Source organism: Myxocyprinus asiaticus, chromosome 26 (assembly GCF_019703515.2).
Source record: "Myxocyprinus asiaticus isolate MX2 ecotype Aquarium Trade chromosome 26, UBuf_Myxa_2, whole genome shotgun sequence".
NCBI lineage: Eukaryota > Metazoa > Chordata > Actinopteri > Cypriniformes > Catostomidae > Myxocyprinus > Myxocyprinus asiaticus.
This window is the reverse complement of record NC_059369.1, coordinates 21,040,295-21,064,264: the sequence shown is the minus strand read 5'-3', so window position 1 is coordinate 21,064,264 and position 23,970 is coordinate 21,040,295. Positions and strand designations below refer to the sequence as shown.

Sequence of the window (23,970 nt, the reverse complement as noted above, 5' to 3'; positions counted from 1 at the left end):
ATCTCAGAATAGCATTCCGAGATGATATTCTTCTCACCACAACTGTACAGAGTGGTTATCTGAGTTACCATAGACTTTGTCAGTTCGAACCAGTCTGGCCATTCTCCGTTGACCTCTCTCATCAACAAGGCGTTTCCATCCACAGAACTGCCGCTCACTGGATGTTTTTTGTTTTTGGCACCATTTGGAGTAAATTCTAGAGACTGTTGTGCATGAAAATCCCAGGAGATCAGCAGTTACAGAAATACCCAAACCAGTCCGTCTGGCACAATGTCTACGTTAACTCAGATAACCGCTCTGTACAACTGTGGTGAGAAGAATAGCATTTCAGAAGTTGGCACTGTTTTGGCTACACAAGGGGGACCTACGCAATATTAGGCAGGTGGTTTTAATGTTGTGGCTGATCGGTGTAGATATACAGTCTTTAAAAGGGGTGGATGAGGTGATCCATATGAATGAATGAGTCATCTGAGGTAGAGCTCCTCTTTGTGCTGCTGTTGGGAGCAGTGTGGTGCCACCCTGGTGTTGTGAAATAGCCGGGTTATCGCGGACGTGTGACATCGGCCTGATTCACAACACCAGCTGCAGCACACACACCTCACACACCAGTCTGAGTGGTGTGAAGAGAATCTTTGTTTCCAGGTCTTCTTCCTCTCCATGATTCAAATGGAGTTCATATCCAGCATGTCTGACATACTGTCACAACATTGGAAGATGTCCATGACCTATCCCATGGACATGGGGACTTGAAAAATCATTAAATATCAGACCATTTGGCTAATTAAACAATCTGTGAACCAGTTTGACCGATTCATTGCAAAAACCCAACTCAAAAGCTTGATTCACAAATTGGTTATCACTTTAGTTTGCTAGCAGGTTTTACAGAGCAATACACAGCACAAATACATATAAAAAAAATTCATTATAGCAATTTCCACGAGGCATGTCTTTAAAGATTTTATTTTCCATGACCTGTCCAGGCATGGAAAACACAATTTTAAAATTCCCTGATATTTCCAAGTTTCCCATGACCATGGGAACTGTGGAATATACAGTAAATTATATAAGGACTACATTCTTCTTTACAGAAGACATTTTGTTGAAAAGCTGAACTGCAGTTTATACAAAGTTATCATTATTCCCCATTGTATAAATGAATTTGCAATAAATACTGCTGCAGCTCCAGATGCTAACAGTAAAAAATGCAAAGCAGAGCTTAGAGGGAGCTGAAGCAGACACGGCAGCTGGGCGTGACGAAGCCAACACGTCCATCTGTGTGCTCTACAGGCATTTCCTCCATAACCCACCATCTGCTGAGAGAATCAATGTCACACAGACACGCTACTGCTCTCTAAACTCAACTCTCGCTGAAAAGGGCATCAAATCCACTCTCACAAGCTACTTACTTATTTGTTCAATAGGTTTGTGCTTCACAAACTAGATTTTGATGATGCACATGTGAGTGAAAAAAAGGGCGTAAAGTACAGTGCATACTCTTGCTAGCCAGCAAATCTGTTTGTTGACTAATCTCCAGGGCCAGATCATAGTCCCGCAAGGCTCCAGAGCCTTTCTAGGCCCACCTGCCACTGCCCCTAGTGGCAGACTCCTTGTCCTAAATTAAATATCAAAGGCGATTTGGTTACAAAATTTAGGAAACACATTTTGGTGAGCTAAAATTTGACTTAAAATAGTAGTCTATATGAATCATAAGCATTTAAACGTGGATTCTGCAAACAGTAACTGAATAACAAATTTTGAACTCCCTTTGAACCATGCACCAGTGGTCAGCTCATGTAGCCTGAGGCTTTGGAAGCCCCCAGACACTAATGGCCCATAATCCAGCCCTGCTAATCTCACTGTTTGCAATACCATAAAAATACAATCTATGTGATTTACAAATTGACTGTTTGAGATTGGATATCATGAGGTACAAAATGGTAATCATGTATTGAACTAGCTTTAAATAACAGTTAATATATGTATGTGGCTTTAAAAAAAATTCATGCATGCAACTGGAATGGAATTAAAAGGAAATAAAATAAACATACTGGCAGGATAAAACAATGACGACACTTCAAATAAAAAAGTAACTTTTGAAAAAATTAGGTTTTGATAATAGACAGGAAACAGAAACAAACTGAACTGAATTTCAAATGTTTTTTTTTTATTATTATTATTATTATTTAAAATTATAAAAACTACAAAGAAATACAAACATAAATCAACACCAAATAATGATGGAATGAGGACAATGAAAAACAGCTGCTGGAGAAGACAGGAGAAGGGTGGGGTGGGTGTGTCTCAGTTCATTAGAACCTCCATCTGAACCAGTCTGGCATTGGTATCTCCAGCCATTCGATACGGAATCATCCCGGCAAACGTGATCAGTGCCCGGGCTTGACTACGCAGCAGCTGCAGAGAAAAGCAGACAAATACATATGCATGACGTAAAGCTGCAAGTGTTTCTAACAGAACAAATAGAGAGAACGGCAGGTAGTCATAAAAGTCACATCCAATGCAGTCATAGATATATCATGTCCAATGTCCAGTCAACAATGGACAATGCTGCTATATTAAAAGGCTTCAGAGTATTGGAAAGCATATTCACAAAGTATAAATTCACATATTATTGGACCCAGAATTGGCACATTTGAATAAGCAATGATCACGTGGTCTTAACATAGAGAATCTGGTCTTCTTACTGTGTCTCGGTCCTCTAGGGTACGCTGTGGTCTTCCTGGTGTGCCTGCGGCAGCCCCCTTTAGACGCTTGTACTGCGTGAACAGGATATTCATTGTGGCGAGAAGAACCTCTGACAAATTATGTCTGACCTGCAGAAAGGTTAAACACAATGGAGAGAATGTCATGTGAAAGACTGCAATTCCAAGCATCACAAATCCCACATCTCAGATTAGGTTCAGTCAACCCAAAAAAACAAGAAAAAGGGGGGCAGTAGAAGCACAGATCTCTTACCTCATCACTGAAGTTTCTAAAGGCTGCAACCCGCTCCTCAACACTTTCCTGACTTAGAGGAACCAGCTTCAGTCTCTCAATCACCTGACAAGAGTAACAGAAATGCTGTAATTGGTTAAACACAGCAGGACTGAGCAAAGATCAGTAGGGGTCTTACTCCTACAGGAACTTACATCGTAGGCTCGATCAATGTGGCCAGTGTGGTACTCATCGAAGAACGTCATCAGATCCAGAAGCAGGTAGAAGGTGCTATCCACAGACTTTTCCCCAGCTATCCCATTAGCACGGTACCTGTGCCCACAGAAATACAAGATACCATTTGGTGGTCATTGATGGAATCTACAGGACCAAAATACTACAATGCAACACGAATAACACGAAGGAGGTTTATAATGCAAATAAACTATGCTTAAAATTGGTATTGAGCAATGGTTCTCCACTGCTTTTCTTCAGGACCCAGATTTTACACTGGGTATTAAGTAGCAACCCAACTCAGTGCCAAAATGGTTTATCGTACATAAGTAAACAAAACTCTTTCCTTAAAATCAAACATGGAAATTTACAGGGTTAAAAACGGGGCCACTATGTTTGATTGCTCATATCTTAAAAATGCATAAAGGCGTTTGCACAATTTTTGGCGTACTTCTATGATTTTTGTAAAAAAACAAAATGACGTCACTGTGATGTCATCGTGAACAACAACTTGCTACAAATAAATAAAGTAAATCGTTTGACCCCAAAAAATAAAATAAAATCAGGGCCTCATGGTGAAAGAGAAGCACATAAGTTTGCTGCCATTGAAAACTTAGCTAAACGATTTACTTAATTATTTATAGCAAGTTGTTGCTCACAGTGACGTCAATTTTTTATTTTATTTTTTTTTTTTTTTTTTACAAAAGTCGCAGAAGTACACCAAAAATAGTGCAAATGTCTTTATGCATTTTTAACATTTGAGAAATCAAACATAGTGGCATGTTGGCATCTGCCTAATTAGGCTATCTTCAACCAAGTGAGAGATGAATTTGGGACAAATGACAACATTCTACATTCAGTGCTTCTCCCTTCTGATTTATTTTGCTATCCTATCAATGCACGATTATATGGTTAGTTGCATTTTCTTATTTGCAACTAGCATTGTTTTTCCCCTGGTGACCATGACACTATCAGAACAGACCTGCGACACATTTTTAGAACGTGCCCCACCTGTTGAGAACCACTGAAATAGAGTACCTACAAAGGGGCCAATGTATGTCCCTTCATGTATAAGAGGTAAGTCCTCACCGTTCAGCAATAGCTATCGCCATGTTCTTGAGTCGCTCTTTGTTAGACTGGGGTTCGTTGCCTTGAGCAATAACTGGACTCAACAATCTGTTCATCAGCTCTAGAACCTTATCAGGGTTCTGATGCAGAAAGAAACGAGGTTTTAAGCACAGATTCCAGATTGTATAGACATCCACTCACAGATCCCAGACTAATAAACCCAACAGCATGTGACAACTAAGCTTACCTTGGCTAACTCGTACAGTTTAACAGCCTCCTCAAACAACCCCTTGTTCTCAGCCTCCGAGGCTACTTTAGTGATGATGACCCGCGTGTCTCCAGCAAACTTGTCAATCACACCGGGCTGAAGGGTTTCATATAAAAACAACTTAGAGCTGAGCAAGACTTTATGCACAATTGTGTTGTCAAATGGCTTTGAGTATAAAAGGGCAGACTGAGTTATGAAGGCCTATGAGACAATAGAACATCCTACAGAATCCTGTAATGCTGAATGAGGAAAATAATTAATGAGTCTGTGCACAATGACTCGAAATAAGATACAGAGAAAGAACAGTGGCACGTTCGCCAGCCTTCAAGTCATACTGCTAGTCTGGTGACATTTAATTAGAGAAACACGAAAGCTTCCGACATACCTTTCTACTGCCATCTTTTTCGAGTCTTCCAAGAAGCATATCAAACTACAAAAAGACAGAGTTAAGCACTGACAGATATTATGCAACAATAATAATAATAATATTAATCACTCTTCCTTCCATGGGCATGCGCGTATTTCTTACCTCCCGACTCTCGATGACTAGCTCGCTGACACAGCGCATGAACATGTTTTCTCCTTGGCTGTCCTTCTCATTCCTGTGACCAATCAGAGAACAGGAGATCAATTATTGTGAGTTCTCACTCAGTGCAGTACATTAATTACACCATTTGTAGCATGAAAGCACTTTGGCCTGTGAAGGAACGTGTTCACTTTGTGATATGCATACAAACCCCAAGATAAAAGACCTTTAAATGATCAACCGTTTCCTTTTAAACAATGGCTGTGAGGTCAATGGCGAGTTACCACTGAATTCTCAGTGTGCATGAAACAGGTTTAATTATTCATGAATCATTCATGGAAGGTTCTGAGTTATTCATGACATATTAATCTCTTCTCGGAGAGGGATTTCCACTCAGTATTTTCAGAGAAATTGAAATGACTTTCAGTTCAGCCACTGATCAAACAAAGAAGGAATCTGACCTAAGAACAGATTCTGTATATCTTAAGTATAGATTTGTTTAACAGCAGAGAAAGGCAACTGATTTGAGATCAGATCTTCTATTATGTTATGTACAGATGAACCCAGAGTGTCAGCTGATGTGTGTGAACTTGAGATTTTTATTATCAGGAATTTTTCATAATCGATTGTCATTAAAAAAAAAAAAAAAAAAAAATCAATTAATCGATTAATTGTTAATGTTAATATTCACCATGTGCCCAGTAACAGCGTACTTTTCAATAATAATTTAAATAAATATACATATGAAATTCAAGGATTTGTTTATCCACAGTATTTTCAAATTAATAAACTTCCAATCCACTGCATTTTAATACATTTAGGCTATGTTATAAGACTTTAATTTACTGTTAATTTATTACTGTTATTATTATTATTATCATTATTATTATTATTAAAAGGAATATTCCGGGTTCAATACAAGTTAAACTCCATCGACAGCATTTGTGGCAAAATGTTGATTACCACAAAAAAAGTATTTAGACTCGTCCATCCTTTTCTTAAAAAAAGAAGAAGCAGAAATAGAGGTTACAGTGAGGCACTTACAGTGGAAGTGAATGTGGCCAATTTTTGGAGGGTTTAAAGGCAGAAATGTGAAGCTTAAAATTTTATAAAAGCACTTCAATTCTTCTGTTAAAACTTGTGTATTATTTGAGCTGTAAATTTGTTTAAACTGTCATTTTTACAGTCGTTTTAGGGTTTGTTGACATTACATCGTCATGGCAATGAAGTTGTAAAACTGGCTATAACTTTACATAGAAAAGGTTAGTAAGTGATTTTATCACACTAAAATCATGTTAACATGCATATTGTTTGTCTTGTGGCTATACTTTTGAAACAGTGAGTATTGTAACTTTCAAGAATTGGCCCCCATTCAATTTTATTGTAAGTGCCTCACTGTCACCCCAATTTTATTTATTTTTTTAAAGGAGGGGCAAGTCAAAATTAATTATTGTGGTAATCAATATTATGCCGCAAATGCTGTCGATTGAGCTTAACTTGTATTTAACCTGTAATATTTCTTTAATGTGTATAAAAATACAGAAACGACTCCACGTGCTGTGGAACAGCTCGCATGATTATAGATTGAGCGAGCATACCGCAGGAAGTAGAAGTACTGCAGGGCCTCGCGAGGGTCCGTGGACTCAAACTTGCGGGTGTAGAGCATAAGCAATCTGATGAAGTTTAGCCGTCGCACCATTGGTGGATCTCCTGCCTCCTGACTCACTGAAAGCAAGAAATCTCTTTAGTTTGATCGCTTAAAAGTGAATCTCAATAACTGTAAAGTTAATACTGGCAGTGCGCATTATACTTCAGAGAACACAAACATTTGACTAGGGGCTTACAAAGTTGTGCGCTCTGGCCCGATGATTTGAGTAGCAGTTTGAGTTCGTACAGGACCAAAGCTACATGGACGGCGTGGCTGCGCAGACGCTCCACTCGGAAGAGGAACGCTATGGCCGCCTCAAACTGCGCAGTCAGGAAAAGCACCTGGAAATATAGGAAGGGCTGGTGGCTGGCCGAGAAATGAGATTCACCTGCAGAAAACAATTAAAACGGTGTCCTACTAATGCCACAACACCTTTACAAACACATTTATGAGTCTTTGGAATAATCCTAAACCACTTACAGAATAATCGAAACCACAAAGTGGGATATGAACATCGTGGACTGCAAATGTAGCCTGTAAGGATTTGTAACTTAAGGAATTTAAATGCAAGTAATGGGTTCCGCATAAATCTTCCTCAGCTGTGGAGCGCTTAAATAGGCTGTTTAATTTCCATTTGCATGTGTTGATATAATCCCTTCTCATTTAAACTGCAGTTAAAACTGACGTCTTAAAACAGCATTGAAAAGACCTGCTGCGACTTTGCATGGAGCGTAATGGCAGCACAGCTGGGAGTGAAGGAGTCTTATCAGCGAGAGAGAGAGAGTCTTTAATGTGGTGTACTGCAGGAGTGCTGGAGAGATAAGACTGACTCATCAGGCAGGTGGAAGAAACTAAGCGGATGCCTTTTTAAAATTGGGCGAGAAGTTTAAGCTGTGAGAAAACAGTACAATGACATGCACTTTTATCTGGGCTAGGCATACTGGCAGAGACTGAAAAGGGGGTTTTGCATACTAACTTCCTACTCTTCCAAATACCCATTTAAATTTCTTCCTTTAGGACTGAAGAGAATCTACATATAAGCGAGATGATTTATTGGCGTTATTTAATGATTTGACCAGAGTTTGGCACATTGAGAGGCCACTTGTTTAATAGAGCTGAGATATTAATGCATTGTTAGGACACTGCTATACTGTCAACATACTGTAATGAATTTTGTAACTGCAATATTTTTTACTAGTGTTTGACTAAAATATCTGCTGGGCCAAAGTCTTTCTAGCAAGTCAGTCCACTGGCTGCCATCTTTGGAACGCTCCCTGGAAGCTAATTCCAGTCATGACAGTGCAGCTCCTATCTACTTGAATGGGGAAAGACCGAAATCTCCAAAAAGGTTGGTCAAGATTACGATCGAAGAAAATATTTTAAAGGGGACCTATTATGCAAAATTCACTTTTACATGGTGTTTGAACATAAATGTGAGTTGGTAGTGTGTGTACACAACCACCCTACAATGTTAAAAGTCCACCCACTCTGGGTGATTCTATTAATCAAAAACAGTGTCTCAAATTGAATGGTTTTCGTATCCGCTCTAAAGTGACGTCACTTTAGAGCAAGCCACGCCCACGACTGGTGACGGACTCCACCCTATTATCATAGATCCTCCCCTGAATGATCGACACAGTCTGCCATTTTTTTCCGCGCTGGAGCAGCTACAGCGAGAAGAATGATGTCTCAAATTCCTAAGCGTCATAAGTGTTCTGTTGTTGGCTGTAAAAGTGAACATAAGAGTCTTCATGTACTCTCGGCATCAGAGCCACTGAAGACGCAGGGGACAAGTTTTGTTTTTGAAGAAAATGTGCCCCAAAACATACCAAAATTTGTGTATGTTTGTGCAAATAATTTTACACCAGACTGCTTTGTGAATGAGGGTCAATATAAAATATAAATATAAAAAAATGTGACTCTCAAGCATGGATCAGTACCAACTGTTCGTGTTCCAGCTTTATATCCTGAAGATGTAAGTATCGCACTTTATATTTTGTGAATGTTTGCAAATCGCCTTTCCGAATGTGCTTGTTAGCTGATTCCACGGCTAATGCAGCTAAAGTTATCATTGTCTCTGACTGTATTCACGGAGACCAGAGCTATGTCGTTATAGCTTGTTTGCACATGACGTCACGTCACTGCGTTGCTGTGGTGTGAAATGCAGATGGAGGGCAGGAAGTGATTTTCTGCATAAGAAGCACTATCACATACTCAAAATGCTTATGTTTTGCTTCGTTTATGGTTGCTCATACATATATGGCTGAACTCCGGTATTTATGGTGTCAGTCATATTGGTTCTGATTTGTTGTTGCTATAGTATCCGAAGCACGAGCTGTAAAGGCACAGCCCTCTTCCGGAAAGGGGGCGGGGAGCAGGAGCTCATTTGCATTTAAAGAGACACACACGAAAACAGCGTGTTTTTGATTCCACCCAAAAAGAGGCATTTACAACATGGTATAATAAATGATCCGTGGGGCATTTTGAGCTGAAACTTCACAGACACATTCTGGGGACACCTGAGACTTATATCTTGTAAAAAGTTTTCCCAGCTTGTATGGCTAATGCGTTTGCACGTTCTCGAGATTATTGAAGGCGATGTCTGTATCTAAAAGGTGATTGGCTCTTTTATCTGAAAAGCAGGACTTCCTTTCTACATCCGTTGACCGTTGGGCACGAGAGCTCCTTTTTTGGGCATTCCAATTTCTCCCATGAATTTTAATTGAAGTGGCCTGTCTCTACTTCTCTGGCCTGGCTGAGTATTTGATGATAATTGTGCCTGGTTAACAATAAAATTTTTAATTCCACTTGTGTCAGTGACGAAATCTACCGACAGCAATGTCAATGGATAGAGCACACTGTTTGATTTCAATTATTTTGTAGAGTAGAAATAGTAAATTATTTTAAAATACTTCTGAGTAAACTATTTCAATAAAGACAAAATTTCACAAATTAGCTTATTTGATTAGTGATCTGAAAATGCCTATAACTTTGCTTATTATTTAGATTTTGCATCCCAGGTTTTCAATGTGGACTCAGATCATTGAACTTCAATGTTCATAGGCATTACTTCACCCATCGCTACTCTATAGATATTAACATCACTGATTAAAAACCCCATTTTGTTAATCACTATTATTTACTGTACAAAATGATGACTGCATCTCACCGTAGTCCTCCAGTAGTTGCTTTTGAAACTGAGCCACAGTCATTCTGTCCTGAGGTGAACTGCTGCCATCCTCATCAAAACACACTTGATTCAGCTGGAAGTTAAACAGGACAGTTCAAAACAATCAGTTGTTGAATCAGTGCTAAACCTATTCAGATTAACATCTCTCAAGAGCTCAGTTATTTGTCAAACTTACAGACAATCTGGGCAAAACTAATTTAAAACTCTGCAGCAACAATATCTGCTGTAGAAAAGCAAATATACATCCATAGGATGGGTGTCTTTGGATTTTTTTCGTGTATGCTCAGATGTACGACAAAGTCTATATCTGTGACCAGATGACCTCTCACCTTGAGCCACAAGTAGTCTTCCGTCTTATCAGCTACCTCTACGTGGTTGTCAGCGATGTCGCATTTGCCAATGAGGCAGTAGACTGCGCGCTTGTAAGGGTCGGCACTGTTTCTCAGCACACGGCGGTAATGAAGCCGCAGTTTATTCTCTGTAGCTGGAGCCAGACTGAAGAAAACAGCACACTAGTTAAGTATATAACAGATGTCCTCAACTGAATTAATAGCTCTGTTCCAAACCCTAGTGAGCTGCCTCGATGCCTACTGCCTACATAGGCAGCTGCCTTCTATGGCAGCATACTTACTGGGATGGAACCTCATAAGTGAAATATTTTAAATTGATAGCAGAATATACTGATAGCAGAATCATTTTTGCCTTTGAAATAGCCTTAGCATTGAGAGCACTCCAATGATGCCTTAAAATGCTGCCTACGGAAGCAGCTCACTAGGTTTTTGTAGAGCCATTCAGTGCATACTGTAGAGAAAGATTCATTTAACAACCTATGGGGTACGTGTGACAGAGGAAGAGAGAACAAGCTGGGTCAAGTGCACGAGAGAGAGAGGGAGTTACCAAAAACAGAGGAGCAACAGTCCTCACAGGATGTGATCTAGATTTTATGAGGTGTGTGTGTCTATATGAGCGTTTTCACCGTCGGTCAGGGCTGTTCATGTATTCCTGAAACCAGATCTTGAAGTCACCCAGCTGATGCTGTGCCCTGTTCACCACCTGCATGGCAGCAGGAAGGTCTCCGCAACGCAGGCAGAAATAGATCAGCGCCCACACCGGATGTCCCTCCACCTCGCCGTCCTGTTACACACATACAGTAGGGTTTATCTTCAGGTCACACATCCATTTACCCCCTTTTTGCTTCCAAGCTTGAAAGAAGCAGTGTATTGTTCCATGCAGGGAGAATCCAGTACTGTTATCTAAACTACGTTGTGCCACACTCAGAGTAGTTCACTCTAGAGTATCTGCAACGATGACGTCTAGACTGACGCAGTGCTGCCTGAGCTGTGTGATGTGAAGGAATTTTGCTGCAGTACCTGCATGCCTGGTAATGGGGTCGGCAGCTTGATATTCAGGAAGCTGCATACCAGCTGATAAGTGCCAGGTATGCCGCCCAACTGAGCCTGGTGCAGGTTCCCAAATACAGTCACCATAGTGTAATTTTTATAGCTGCACAAAAGGGACACAAACAGTCAGTTTAGACACAAGGGTTTTCATTGGATAAAAAAGTAAAACATTTTACAGAACTTTACAGCCAAATTCCATAACGGTGGGCCTTGGTGGACAGAGAAACAAAGCAAGGACCCTGTTACACAGTGTATAAAACTGAGTGTTGCATTTTAAGCCTGGCCTATAAAAACATGTGTATAGTACCATTTAAATGTATTTACATACTTTGTTATGTTGCTTATATTTTGAAGCCATAAAAAACTTTATTGATGTAAAGAGGCTTTGTATATTTAGATATATTTATTACAATTTAATAGATTTTAATATAACTGTGACAATAAAACATGTGAACTAGCTACTAATAACTTAATATCATATTTTAGTTTAACACATTTATTCCCCTGCTCACAACAAAGACTATGTTGCATTTCTCCATTGGTTTCTGCCCTTTCTCTAACCTATTCTCCAGGAACTGCAGGGCTTGTCTGACGAAGGCCATCTGCATGTCCACAGACACTCGACTCTTCAGTGTGTCTTTTGCAGGAACCAAGAGAACATCTGTCATCTGCTTCACCATGAGCCACATGTCTGACACGTTCTAAAAACACATGCATAAATGACTTTAAAGCATCACTATCTAGCTTATCAACTCGGAAAAAAGAAAAAAAAATTATAGGAGGGAAAAAAAAAAACAGTTAAGGAAAGGGCTGGGCCCCTGCTAATCCAGAGCCTGGGGGATGGAGCTTTAACTTCTGTCAAGAGATTATGGGAGAAAGATTTAAACTTGGTATTGGAGGAAGGAGTGTGTTCTAGGATTTTAAATAACGTCAAGTCTGTATCTAGAGGTGCAAGAGTGCGCCTTATGCAATTCAAGAATATACATCGATTCTATTGGACCCCCTCTAGATTGAATAGGCTCGTCTTAAAGACACACCCAACTGCTGGCGATGCCAGTCGGAGGATGGAGACACTGCCCATGTTTTTTGGTGGTGTGTTGAGATCCAGGGGTTTTGGATGAAGGTTCAGAGTGTTGTGTGTGACGTGTTGGGCACTCGGATTTTGTTTTGCCCCAGACTCTGTGTTTTGGGCGATGGGGAGGTCATTGATGTGGGGAATATAAACAAAGAACCGGGTCCTGACCAGTGTGATGGTTGCCAGACAGATTGTTTTGAGGGGATGGAAGTTGGATGGAGTGCCCCAATTTCAGGAGTGAAACACGGGAGATAGGGAGGGTGGTGGTGTATGAGGAAATGATATTTAGTAGACTGGGTAATTTGGATTTTTTGTTTGTTGGGAAGTGGGGCAAGTGGTTGCCGTTTTTGGAGGGCTCTCGGGGAGAGGTAGCGAAGAGAGAGGTTTAGATGTAGATGTGTGTGATTATTATATATATTTTAATTATTTATTTTTGTGTGAATATGCTCATGTGACCACGGGAATGTTTGTTGGGGGTCGGGGTGGGGTTGGGGATTGAGAGGGGTAGTGGTGGGGATTAAATGTTAAACGATGATCCCATGTATATATGTTTTGTTTTTCATGTCTTCTGTGGGAATCAATAAAAAAATGTTAATCACAAAAAAGAAAAGGGCTGGGCGTAGGGGGCCTGGGTATCTCAGCGAGTATTGACGCTGACTTCCACCTCTGGAGTCGCGAGTTCGAATCCAGGGTGTGCTAAATGACTCCAGCCAGGTCTCCTAAGCAACCAAATTGGCCCGGTTGCTAGGGAGGGTAGAGTCACATGGGGTAACATCCTCGTGGTCGTGTTTAGTGGTTCTCACTCTCAATGGGGCACGTGGTAAATTGTGCGTGGATCGCAGAGAGTAGCGTGAGCCTCCACATGCTGGGAGACTCAGTGGTGTCACGCACAATGAGCCACGTGATAAGATGCGTGGATTGACTGTCACAGAAGTGGAGGCAACTGAGACTTGTCCTACGCCACCCGGATTGAGGTGAGTAACCACGCCACCACGAGGAAAAAGGGGATAAAAAGAAAAAGAAAAGGGCTGGGTGATATTGCTAAAAACAATTGTCTAGATATTTTCTGGAATGGCTAAAAACTGCATAAAATGGAAGAGTCATCATTTCGACCAAACGGCCATTAACTATATTTCCATCTAAGGATTCTTTTTTGTGAAAAAAGGTTTAGCGCATTAAAATGTTTACCGGTATAGCTGATAGAAACACAAATTATTGACAATCTTTTTTCATTTAAAAAAAACTAGTTTGGAAACATGGCATTAATGCAAAAAAATATATAGTCATTTAACTGAATTTAATGAATTTAGGTTAGGCTCACCTGTACAGATCTGATGCTGCAAACACAGCTGTGTCATAGGCTCTTCCAGAAACACAATTACCTTATATCATGCACCTGTCATCGACAAGTGTCTGGAGAACAATGGATGGCCACCGTTTTCAATTAATTTAATTGCAGTACCCATCCATCTGGGGAAGAATGGGGATGTACGTGCCATCTAGCACACGATAAACCTGTGGCAAAATGTGCGCCAAGGAATTACGGCGTGCAATTTCATTGGCCTCCACTACATTTGGCAGCCTGATATAATGGCACATCAATTATTCTTGAATTTTTACTAACCCCAAAAGTTTCCCTCACTACTCTGTACTTTGCGATGGGTGCAACATAAGGACCAATATATTGGCACAGCACCTCATACATCAGCCGTGACTTCCTAAAATGATGCAGCAAGAGACTTTGTGAAGTGTCTCTCCACCACAACCTCCCTGAACGCCTTACTGCGTGGTCTCTCCCAGACCCACAAGCAACTGCTCCTTTTCGACGTCATCTCCTAATATTTCCTACTTTTGCAATTATTTGTGAAATTAAATTGCTGGCCAATTTCAATAAATTGTCTCAATACTCTCTCCATTTTAAAAAGTGATTTGGGGACATCTGGGATGGGAAAGGTACACAATTTGCGATATACACAAAATCTGTACGGATTCGGATCAAGGGCAGATTTCTTTTGTGATAAACCAAAACGTAAACAAAATTATTATTATTATTTTTTAAGGATGACCACACACACACACACCATTTTATTGGTAAAAGACTGATTGGATTAAAACGAACAAAAGACAGCAAATTTCGCAACTTTTTTACGCATTTTAACTTTGTCGATAACAGAACGGCGCATAAAGTAGCTGGAAACTTGGATACTGTAGTGAAGCACATTCAAAATGTTTAATGTAAGAACTAAAACAGTAAAAATCTAGTCAAAAATGTTCAAGACTTGTTTTACATACTGTTTTTCACTAAATGAACACAAGAAAGAATGATATTTAATCATTTTCATTTATTATGCACCAATCTGACAATACATAATAAACAGAAATATAGCCTAACATTTTTTAAACGGTTTAATACATGACAAATGCACAAAGGGAGACTTTTGTGAATATTTTCGAGTGATGATGCAAACAAATCGTTGAATTCGTTTTTAAACATTTCACTTTGACAGTTTAAAAGGATTAATTTGCATACTACAAAGCCGTTTTTGATCCTGTTGCTTAAATCGGAGTTGCTATTAAAACATATTTTTCTTACCCTCTAATATGAAAAAAGGACTGTTAAAATATCAATCTTCAAAAAATCTAATGGCCAAATAAAAAGCACATAAAAAAAAAAAACTATTTATTTTCACAATATTGCATACTTTTTATTGCCACCATCACAAGCATATTGTGAATATTCTATATACCGCCCAGTCCTATAAGAACACAAAGAATGAATGCTAAAGCCATTCAGATAGAGACATAATATGACATACCTTATCATCCAGGCTGTTAGCCACTGAGGCACAGAGATCTCCCAGATTGGGCTGAAGATGACCATTTACTATCTTCTCATTGAAGACATAGATCTAAAGGAAGGAGGGGAAATGCAAATGGAGAATGTCACTGAATAACTGGTGTCTAAGAACAAGCTCTGGTCAGCAGGATGTGCTAGGATCTAGTGGTGAAGTGATGGATGACCAAAAACAAAACAAACAGGATGAAAATGTTCAGAAGGTCTTCGAAAAACAGCACAAAAACAAGGAGGATGACTCCGCAGGCGATGTGACGACACATGATGAAAGGAAGAAATCAAGGCAATAGAAGAGAAATGTGACAAAAAAGAAGAACAAAAGATGAGAGAGTGAGAAACGGCCCTTCCCTTTGTGGATAGATTGGGTCATCATGCACCCATCATGCTTCTTTCCAGCCAATCAATCTTTTGGATCAATCGTGCTTGGCTCGCAAAACACGACCTATTTATTCTTGTGTCTAGCTAACTAAGTGACAGTAACTAAAGCCGAGAGCCAAGCTAAACTTAAATAAAAAAAACTGTAAAGTCTGTGTTCATTAAACATCTTAAAAGAAGGGATGCAATATTTATTGTCACCATATTGATAATGTTTCTTCTTTTTGTTGGCATGATTAGGTTGATACTGGAAGCAGATAATATCAGGTCATAATTCTTTCCATTTTAACCATTTTTCTTTCTCAATGTCATGTTTAAATGTACTAAACAGTTATCCATTTTTTCTACTGTACAATATATTGTTCTGATGCCAGAGCATGCATCATTTTACAGAACTTATTTCTGTACAAATTTATTTCGAATTAATTTTCGATTTATTCAAAATTATCTTAATTTATGAAAAAAAAATTAGATTCATAATATCGGCCAAGATATTTGTTACTGGCCATAGCATAAAAGTATTTACAGGCTGTATCAGCCAGAATTTCTATACTGATTTATACTTAATGTTGTACAGATATTTTGAATTAAGCTACATTTTCAGTGGAAACACTTTTATACCAAGACATATACAGTATACTCAACAAGAAATCTTAAAATTACCATGGAGCTTTGAGACTGAATTTCACAGGCAAAGGGATAAATGCAAAATAAATAAATAAATAAATAAATAATATGTGTGTGTATATGTTGTTTACTTATGGCTATCTACAAACCTGTCTGCTATAGGCAACTTCCACACTGTCCAGCGCACTGCGTCCAGGAACTCTGACCTCACTTACAAAACTGGGCTGTAAGGTGAACAAAGAGCAACAGTTTTGCTAACACGCAAACATGGATGTCTACACAACAATACAGTAGTAATATTCTCTTTGAGTGTAGGTGTGCATATGTACGCCTTTAAAAGCTTGGGTTTGACAAGTGCACAAGTCTGCGTTTATCGCCGAGAGTTGTTTTTAATCCAACACAGTGACCAATGTAGCATGAAGCTATTGTCAAGAACATAACTTGCGCTTGAGAGCACATAGTTTAGTATTGCATGTGTCTGTACACACCTAAACTCTTGTATATGAACATGAACTTAGACTTTCTAAAGAAAACATATTTACTGAAAATGTTTTTTTTTTTTTTTAAATAAAGCCTTTGGTTCTTTAATTGAAATTCTGAGCTTATTTTCTATCCCCTAAACCTACCCCTAAACCTAAACATCACAGGAACCTTTTTGAATTTTACATTTAATACATTATTTAACATGTTTATTAAGTCATTTTCCAAGTGGAGACTGCTGACTGGTCACCAAAATGCAAGTGATTTTAGGTTTTACTATCCTTTTGAGGAAAATTGGTCCCCACAATGTAGGTAAAACCTAATGCGCACACACCCACTCATGCATGCTATATACACACACACACACACACACACACACACACACACACACACACACACACACACACACACACACACACAGGTAGGCAAATTCCATGAATAGCCTGGCAAGAAAGCCATTGAGGCGTTGTAGTTTGTGTGACTATATGGCGGGGAGGAGTGACTCAGGCTGGTGGTACAGTGAAGAGTAAGCTTCTGGCATAGAAAGTGAACAGCAGGTCACACATGGAAAATTTAACTGCTGTTTAATAATTAAAGCAGCAGGACAGCAGTCAAAAATCTCCTAGAGCATGCAAACATGCATGCATGTGTGCCCAAATACACACACACCAACATTTGTCTTGTTTCCTTTCTAAGACAACAAAAGACAAGGCAGGCGTAAAGACTAAAGATATTCATATTTTTTTTTTTGCGTTTTCAAAAAGATTGTAATTTTTTTGGGTAGACACACTATTGATTCACACAAAAGAGAAACATGTGTATATATTATTCAGAGGAGGAGTACTTGTCATCTTCAGTGTTTGATGTTTTCTTCATCCTTCTCTTTTGCTCACCTCTCCATTTTTGACAGCGAAGATCAGAGCAAAGCTGCCACAAGAAGCTTTTTTTTATGAATAATACCATCTAAAAGCAGCCAATGTCATCTCATCCTACTGTTGCATGACTAACTGACTTTTTCTTTTCTGCATGCTACGTCTGTAACATTCTGTCTGTTTCTCTTTAAGGTCCTTTGAAAACCTCTATATCTAGTTGTTTTCCATCTATTAGAACTACTAAAAATAATGTGTAAATGCAAACAATAAAATGCAAATACCCACATAATTGAATGCAGTAGCTACATAAAACTGAGAACCGAAATCAGGTTTCAGACTATGACAGACGGGTTTGACTCAACTATGCTCACATTAAGAGAAAACAGAGTAAAACTGTTTTATAATCCACATTTGACTAGACATAAATTTCTCCTCAGAAACAAAATTTCTCCTCAGGTTTAGCGATAGCGTAGTTACTGTGTTTTGGCTTTGTAGGTAAGTATGCATTTACAAATGAGTAAATTTCCTATTCTGCCCCTCGTGTTTGAAAAAAAGAAGAAAAAAAAAAAAGAAAAGGAAAGCTGTTGCCAGATAAGATTTCACTGACGCCAAGATCCAGGCCACACGTAGCCACAGGCTGCTTATAACACGCCAAGAGATCTGAACACAAGCTGCTTATACGCAAAATGAGAACATTTGTACTTCACTGCACAACATTACATGTATGAGGTAATTGTTTGCTATCATATCGTCTATCATACAAGTGATGCAGATAATTTCTGCCCTGTATGTATGTTGTGTTTTATGTAGTGTGTTGCTCCTCAGACCTCCACATCCTGGCTGAAGTCCAGTGCATCCTCTCCAGCTCCCAGCAGGGTGTGCAACACTCTCTGTTTCACCTGCTCCCACTGCACCAACATGGAGTCTCTGTGGTACTCCTCCGCCAACAGAAATGTCTGTGATAGAAACCGAATGAAACAGTGAGATGGAAAGATAGAGAACAGGGTTTGGAATCACAAGAAAACAACAAACAATTCTGCAATTCTGCAAAAACGACAGAATGAAGAGGTCACATATTCCCTGTTTTTGTATTGACTTTTATGTTGAAATTCTTGTTTAGTTCCCGTTTCCTGTTAGTTTGTAGTCCTTTTGTAGTTTCATTTTATGATTGATTTTCCCCTGATTGTTTCCACATGTGTTCCTCATTCCCTTGTTTGCCCCCATGTATTTAAACCCTTGTTTTCCCCTGGTTTCTTTGTCAGTCTTTACATCTGTATTATGCTGTGCTTTGTTCCCTGTGTTTTGTTTCATTATGTTCCGAGTTACCTGGTTTTCTTTTGTTTTATTAAAAAAAGGCCGCATTTAGATACTCATTCCCCTCCTGTCTCGTCACAGAAGAAGGGGTTATGGGGGGGTATATAAAAGTATTGCGACATTTTACCTTACCATACTGTAGTGATATTCTCATGCCAAGAATCTCTTTTTTAGTTAAATTATTCATATCATATTTTTCAAATGTTTTTAGGGAAAAGGAGATCAACTATTTAGAGTAAGTTTATGAGAAGCAAAATGTACTGAAGCATTAGGTCAACACACACTTAAGCTAATTATTAATATTCACCAAAATCCATACTCAGAACATGCAAAGAATGAAACTGTGCAAAGCACTGAAAGTGAATGGAGATAAAAGAGAATAAAATGTAGTAATAGATCACAACATCACATTTTTGAATAACTATACACTAAACATTACACATGTGCCGGTATTCGGTAATACAGTACATCACGATAATACCATATACCGTGATAAAAGCTTCAGCAATAGTCAGCATATGAAAATCTGATACTGGCACATGCCTACTAACCAAGAAGATCACAATATTATCATATTGTGACCCACATATCAATATTATATCTCATTTCACACACACAGAATAAAGAGTAAATACTATATGTAAAAGACAGAAACTACAAACCTATAAGTGAATATACAGGATACCCAACATGTGACGCATTCAAAATAGCTGGTGGAGTAAGAAGAGAGCAGGCTGGATTTGGGAGCAGGCTATGCAAAATAAGAGCTAACGGGCACTATAATTTCCACCCTACCCCCCCAGTCCCACTCCAGCCATCGCTCCGAGGGGAACGGAACAAAAGCTGGGCCTAGGGAGCACAAACTGGGTCTGGGCCTCTAAAGCCTGGTTGCGTGAAGGCTGTGCTAATGGAACTATGCCGTTATCTGGGTCTGCCTTTACGCCTACCACCGATTTAGTCCATACCCTGATTGAATCTAAAGACCTTTAGTCTATTTTACAATGTCCCAATGGATCAACGCGTGATAATTGCGAGCGCTCTAATTAAAAAGGCTTATGAACTCTGGAGGAAGAGACTTTGGAACAAAATGTAATGGAGTGAGATAATAGCATGATGTGCTGAAGTTAATGCGAATCAGGTAAAACATTTTAGAGGAAAAGACTGCAGAGGCTTCTTGTTAAAAATAAAACAAAAAAAATAATAATAAAAAAAAACTATTGCACAGCTTTATCAATTACTTAAGGAACTAAATTTACCCTGAATTATTTTGCTGGGTCAACAAAAAAACAACAACAAAAAAAGAAGCTATTTAATCATCCAGCAGTTTACTTAATTCTTGCTCAGAGTCTAAAATGAACACTCACCAAGTGCCAAATGCAATAAAAATTGGCTTTGGCTAGTAAATAAATTAATCGCCAGAATTAGGAACTGCTACATTACATAACTGAAGTTGAATGGTTAGAATTATTATCTGATTCTCGCTGAAGTAAGGGACATATTCAAAGACACATAAACGGTCTCATAAGAACCTTCTGTTGCAACTCACACGTCTAACAATTTTTTCCTCAGTGGAAAATTTACCATCAGACATCATTTTGAGGACACCTGAAGGTTTCTTTGTTTTGTTGTGATAGTTTTATGGAATATTCCTCACTTTAATCCAACAAAACTAAAACATAGGAATAAAATCACAATGCGTCTTTATGTTCACCTGACAGCTGCCATTTTACAGAGAGTTGGAGACCGGTTCATTTTGTATATCTTGTGTATTGTATGTTGCAGCTCTGCGAGTGACACAACAACCTGAGCCATTTGTCACAAATATGCAAGGAAAACAGCTAAATAGTTCTGTCATCATGAAAAATGTATGTTTTTTTTTTCTTTATATAAAAAAACATAGCTAATAGGAAAGATTTATGTTTGACAAATTTTCTCAACTCACGCACAATAAACAGGTGTGGCAAACATTTTGGACCCTGTCTGCTATATAAATTAATCTTGCTGAAGTGCTTGGAAACTCTTCATGAACCAAAAAATTCACCACAGACATTTTGTCAAACAGGGGCCATCTGTGTCTTTAGGTTAACACCTCTTTCCTCTGTGAGGAAATTGTCCTCGGTTCATCTGTACACTGACATACCTCCTCAGTAAGAGGTTTGATGACTAGACTGAGAGGACAGATATAGGGGATATTGACCTGGCAGAAGGCAGCCCTCTTTTGCTGAGAGTGGGATAATAACAGGTGAAAGGGCCTGTTTTTACCTCTCTTAGAGTGGCTAAAGAGGCATTGACCTGAATCAGAGAGAGCTACAACCTCTGGCAACCCTTAGCCTGTCTACGAAGAAAAAGAAGTCAGCTTTTATGGGAGCTGACAGAATTGGGAAGAACGGAAATGTCTGGAAAATATAGGATGTAGTGCACTTAAAATTTCTCCAACACCTTGCTACCAATTAGCCTAATTTTGCGGTTTGTGATTACTAGATAAAGACTTTTAAAAATATTTTTATAGAGATTGCACTCACAGGAGCTCATGCTAGCAACATACTTAAGATAACATTTGAAATCTAAGCATAACTAGAAAAATTCCATGGCTTTTTATGATTGTATCAGTTTCCATGACTTTTCCAGGTCTGGAAATCACAATTTTTAAATTCCCAGTGTTTTGAGGTTTTCCATGACCATGGGAACCCTGATTACTAAAAGAAGGTGTCCATAGGTTCTGGGCTGAGTTTGTGCATGAAGAAATACACTGGATAGAGAGAGAGATGGTGTTTTATAGATTAAGTGGTACATGAATAAATGGATATAGATGGATATAGATAGATGTGTTGAGGAAAGACACTCACCCTGCGGCGTGACTCCTCGATGGCAGACAGCAGTGCATTGTCTCTCTCGTTCTTCAGAAAGCCCTGGAACAACAGACAAGGCATGGAAGTTAAACGTACTGCAACCTACTTTTTCTGCATTCAGAGCACACGCCCTCTCTCCCTTTCTCTCTCTCTTTCCCTCCATACTTCTTCCAAGACAAAAGTGCCACAGGCCAGAAGATGTAGAATTGCCATCATTATCACAATCACTGCTAAAAACGAGCTTCGAATCAACCCTGTGAAACACTGTCAGATCGCTTGCCCAAAATGGCGGCTCTCAACTGGTCAGAGCTGGTTCAGCAAAGCTGTGGATCTACACTACGTTCTGGAAAGTTTGAAAAGTGCTGCGCATGTGAGACAACCCAGCTTGATGCAAATATACAAAGTAGTTTACATAGGGCTCCTGGTGGATTTGGAAAACATGTATAAATCTCAATTACATGTGCAGAGAAGAAAATCTGCGAGACACTATCCGACTTTTTGGAACACCTGCTACGACCTCATATTACCCTGACAAACCCAGTTAAACATCAAACAAGCCTAAACCCTGGGTAGAATGTTATCCATTACAAATTATGAGGCAATCTAATTACGGGCCATCAGTCTTCACATCTTGGTAAAATATCGGCACGGTTTTGCCTAGAACGTCATCTTTGTTCGATCACAGATGGAAAATGCAAACATCAGTAGCCTCCAATGATCGAGGAACTACGTTTAGTAATATCTGACTACATTTAGAGTGTGCAGCTATGGCACCCTGTATAGATGTGCCACGAACACTTGTACTTGATGTACAGATGCAGCTGAGTAAAAGACACACACTTGTATTTATTTTGATCAAACAGAGCAGAAAAATTCCAGCAGCTGATCCTGAGGACAGAGAAGTCACTGGAATGATACGCAGCACACACACACACACACACACACACTCCGAATGGGGGTTGGGATAGGGAGTGGTACATGATAGAAGAATAGGGGAAGCTGGTTCTAGTGGGTTTGGAGGATCATCAAACCACTGAAAACCCAATGTCGAAGTATGGAAGATCTGTTGGAACATCCATGTTTTTACTAACGTTTAACATCAGTGACTGAGTCTATTCCTTATATTTCTCCCATCTCTCGTTAGATTTTTACTAAAAATGGTCGCATATTCAAACACCACGCCCCTGTAAAAAAAAAAAAAAAAAAAAAAAAACAACGCCACAATGTCTGTCATCCTCATCTTAAACCACAGATGTCTCAAGATTTTCTTTCGAGATGTTTCCTTGACAAAATCTTTAAATAATTACGTTTTAGCAATACAGCCACCTATCTCCATTCACACCCTCCTCTTCTCTAAGTGTTCAGGACTGAGTTAAAGTCTGCTCACCCCTCCCCCCAGTGATCTTCCTCCGTACAACCCCCATCACCATCCACGCTGACTGACAGCTGTAAATTAGGATCGATTTATTCTGATTTGAGGAACAGAACGTCTAAATACCACATCTAAATGAACGAGTGGAGCTGATGGATACAGAGATAAAAAGTGGAGGCGGCATTGAGGGGGTTGGGCTGTGGGAGCAATGGAGCTTTGCATGACCAACTGCTGACGATTTTGCCAATGTTTCACACTTAGCAAATACTAAACAAATTTAAACAATCTCTAGCTGAATTTTTGCCCATCATATTTCTTGCACAGTCACTGTGCCTCTATTCTCCAACCCCTAGTTACAGAAGAGAACAGTGCCCCCTTCAGACACTTGAGGGCTCCATGAACCATTCTACCCATCTGACAAAAGGGACACATTTTACATGGAGGGATTTGGGTCATGCCTTAGGTAGGTACATGCTTACAACACACCGTGAACTGTATCACCACTACATGTGCCATTTTCACACATTATCAGTTACATCGGGAGAAAATAATTAGTCAAAAGAGATGATACGTTTCATCTGTACCAAGAAACATGCAGATCTGAATCTCTATGTCTACGTCAAAATCATTATCATCTGACCATGCTGAAATACAAATGCATGACTGAAGGAAGAAAGATGGAAAAAAGACTAGACTGCCATGAAAGCGGCTAGACAAAGAACAGATCACATAGGTTGAAAGGGGGGTTACTGTAACACATAGACGTAAGTGCCATGGATTTCTGGAAGATTCAATGCACAGCCAATATTGAGTTTGATTTGGATTAAAATTGTGTGCAAACCACATCAAGGTGAACAAAAGACATAACTCATTACAATAAAACTTCT

At 39.2% G+C, this 23,970-nt stretch overlaps 1 protein-coding gene across 2 annotated transcripts in view; it reads right to left on the bottom strand.

Annotated features, from left to right (window-relative positions):
• Positions 1–2,157: 2,157 nt before the first annotated feature.
• Positions 2,158–23,970, bottom strand: part of LOC127417390 (nuclear pore complex protein Nup93) — a 45,663-nt gene continuing 23,850 nt past the window's right edge. For both annotated transcript variants that reach the window (XM_051657412.1, XM_051657411.1), the window contains exons 4-22: positions 21,709–21,771; positions 18,376–18,504; positions 16,346–16,420; positions 15,157–15,249; positions 11,827–11,966; positions 11,236–11,368; positions 10,842–10,999; positions 10,195–10,360; positions 9,845–9,938; positions 6,872–7,063; positions 6,626–6,752; positions 5,031–5,103; positions 4,887–4,931; positions 4,481–4,597; positions 4,255–4,373; positions 3,147–3,264; positions 2,974–3,057; positions 2,703–2,831; positions 2,158–2,412 (exon numbers count right to left, since the gene is read on the bottom strand). In XM_051657412.1, coding sequence (XP_051513372.1) covers positions 2,302–2,412; positions 2,703–2,831; positions 2,974–3,057; positions 3,147–3,264; positions 4,255–4,373; positions 4,481–4,597; positions 4,887–4,931; positions 5,031–5,103; positions 6,626–6,752; positions 6,872–7,063; positions 9,845–9,938; positions 10,195–10,360; positions 10,842–10,999; positions 11,236–11,368; positions 11,827–11,966; positions 15,157–15,249; positions 16,346–16,420; positions 18,376–18,504; positions 21,709–21,771 — 2,166 coding nt within the window. In that variant the 3' untranslated portion in view covers positions 2,158–2,301. The remainder of the gene's footprint in view (positions 2,413–2,702; positions 2,832–2,973; positions 3,058–3,146; positions 3,265–4,254; positions 4,374–4,480; positions 4,598–4,886; positions 4,932–5,030; positions 5,104–6,625; positions 6,753–6,871; positions 7,064–9,844; positions 9,939–10,194; positions 10,361–10,841; positions 11,000–11,235; positions 11,369–11,826; positions 11,967–15,156; positions 15,250–16,345; positions 16,421–18,375; positions 18,505–21,708; positions 21,772–23,970) is intronic.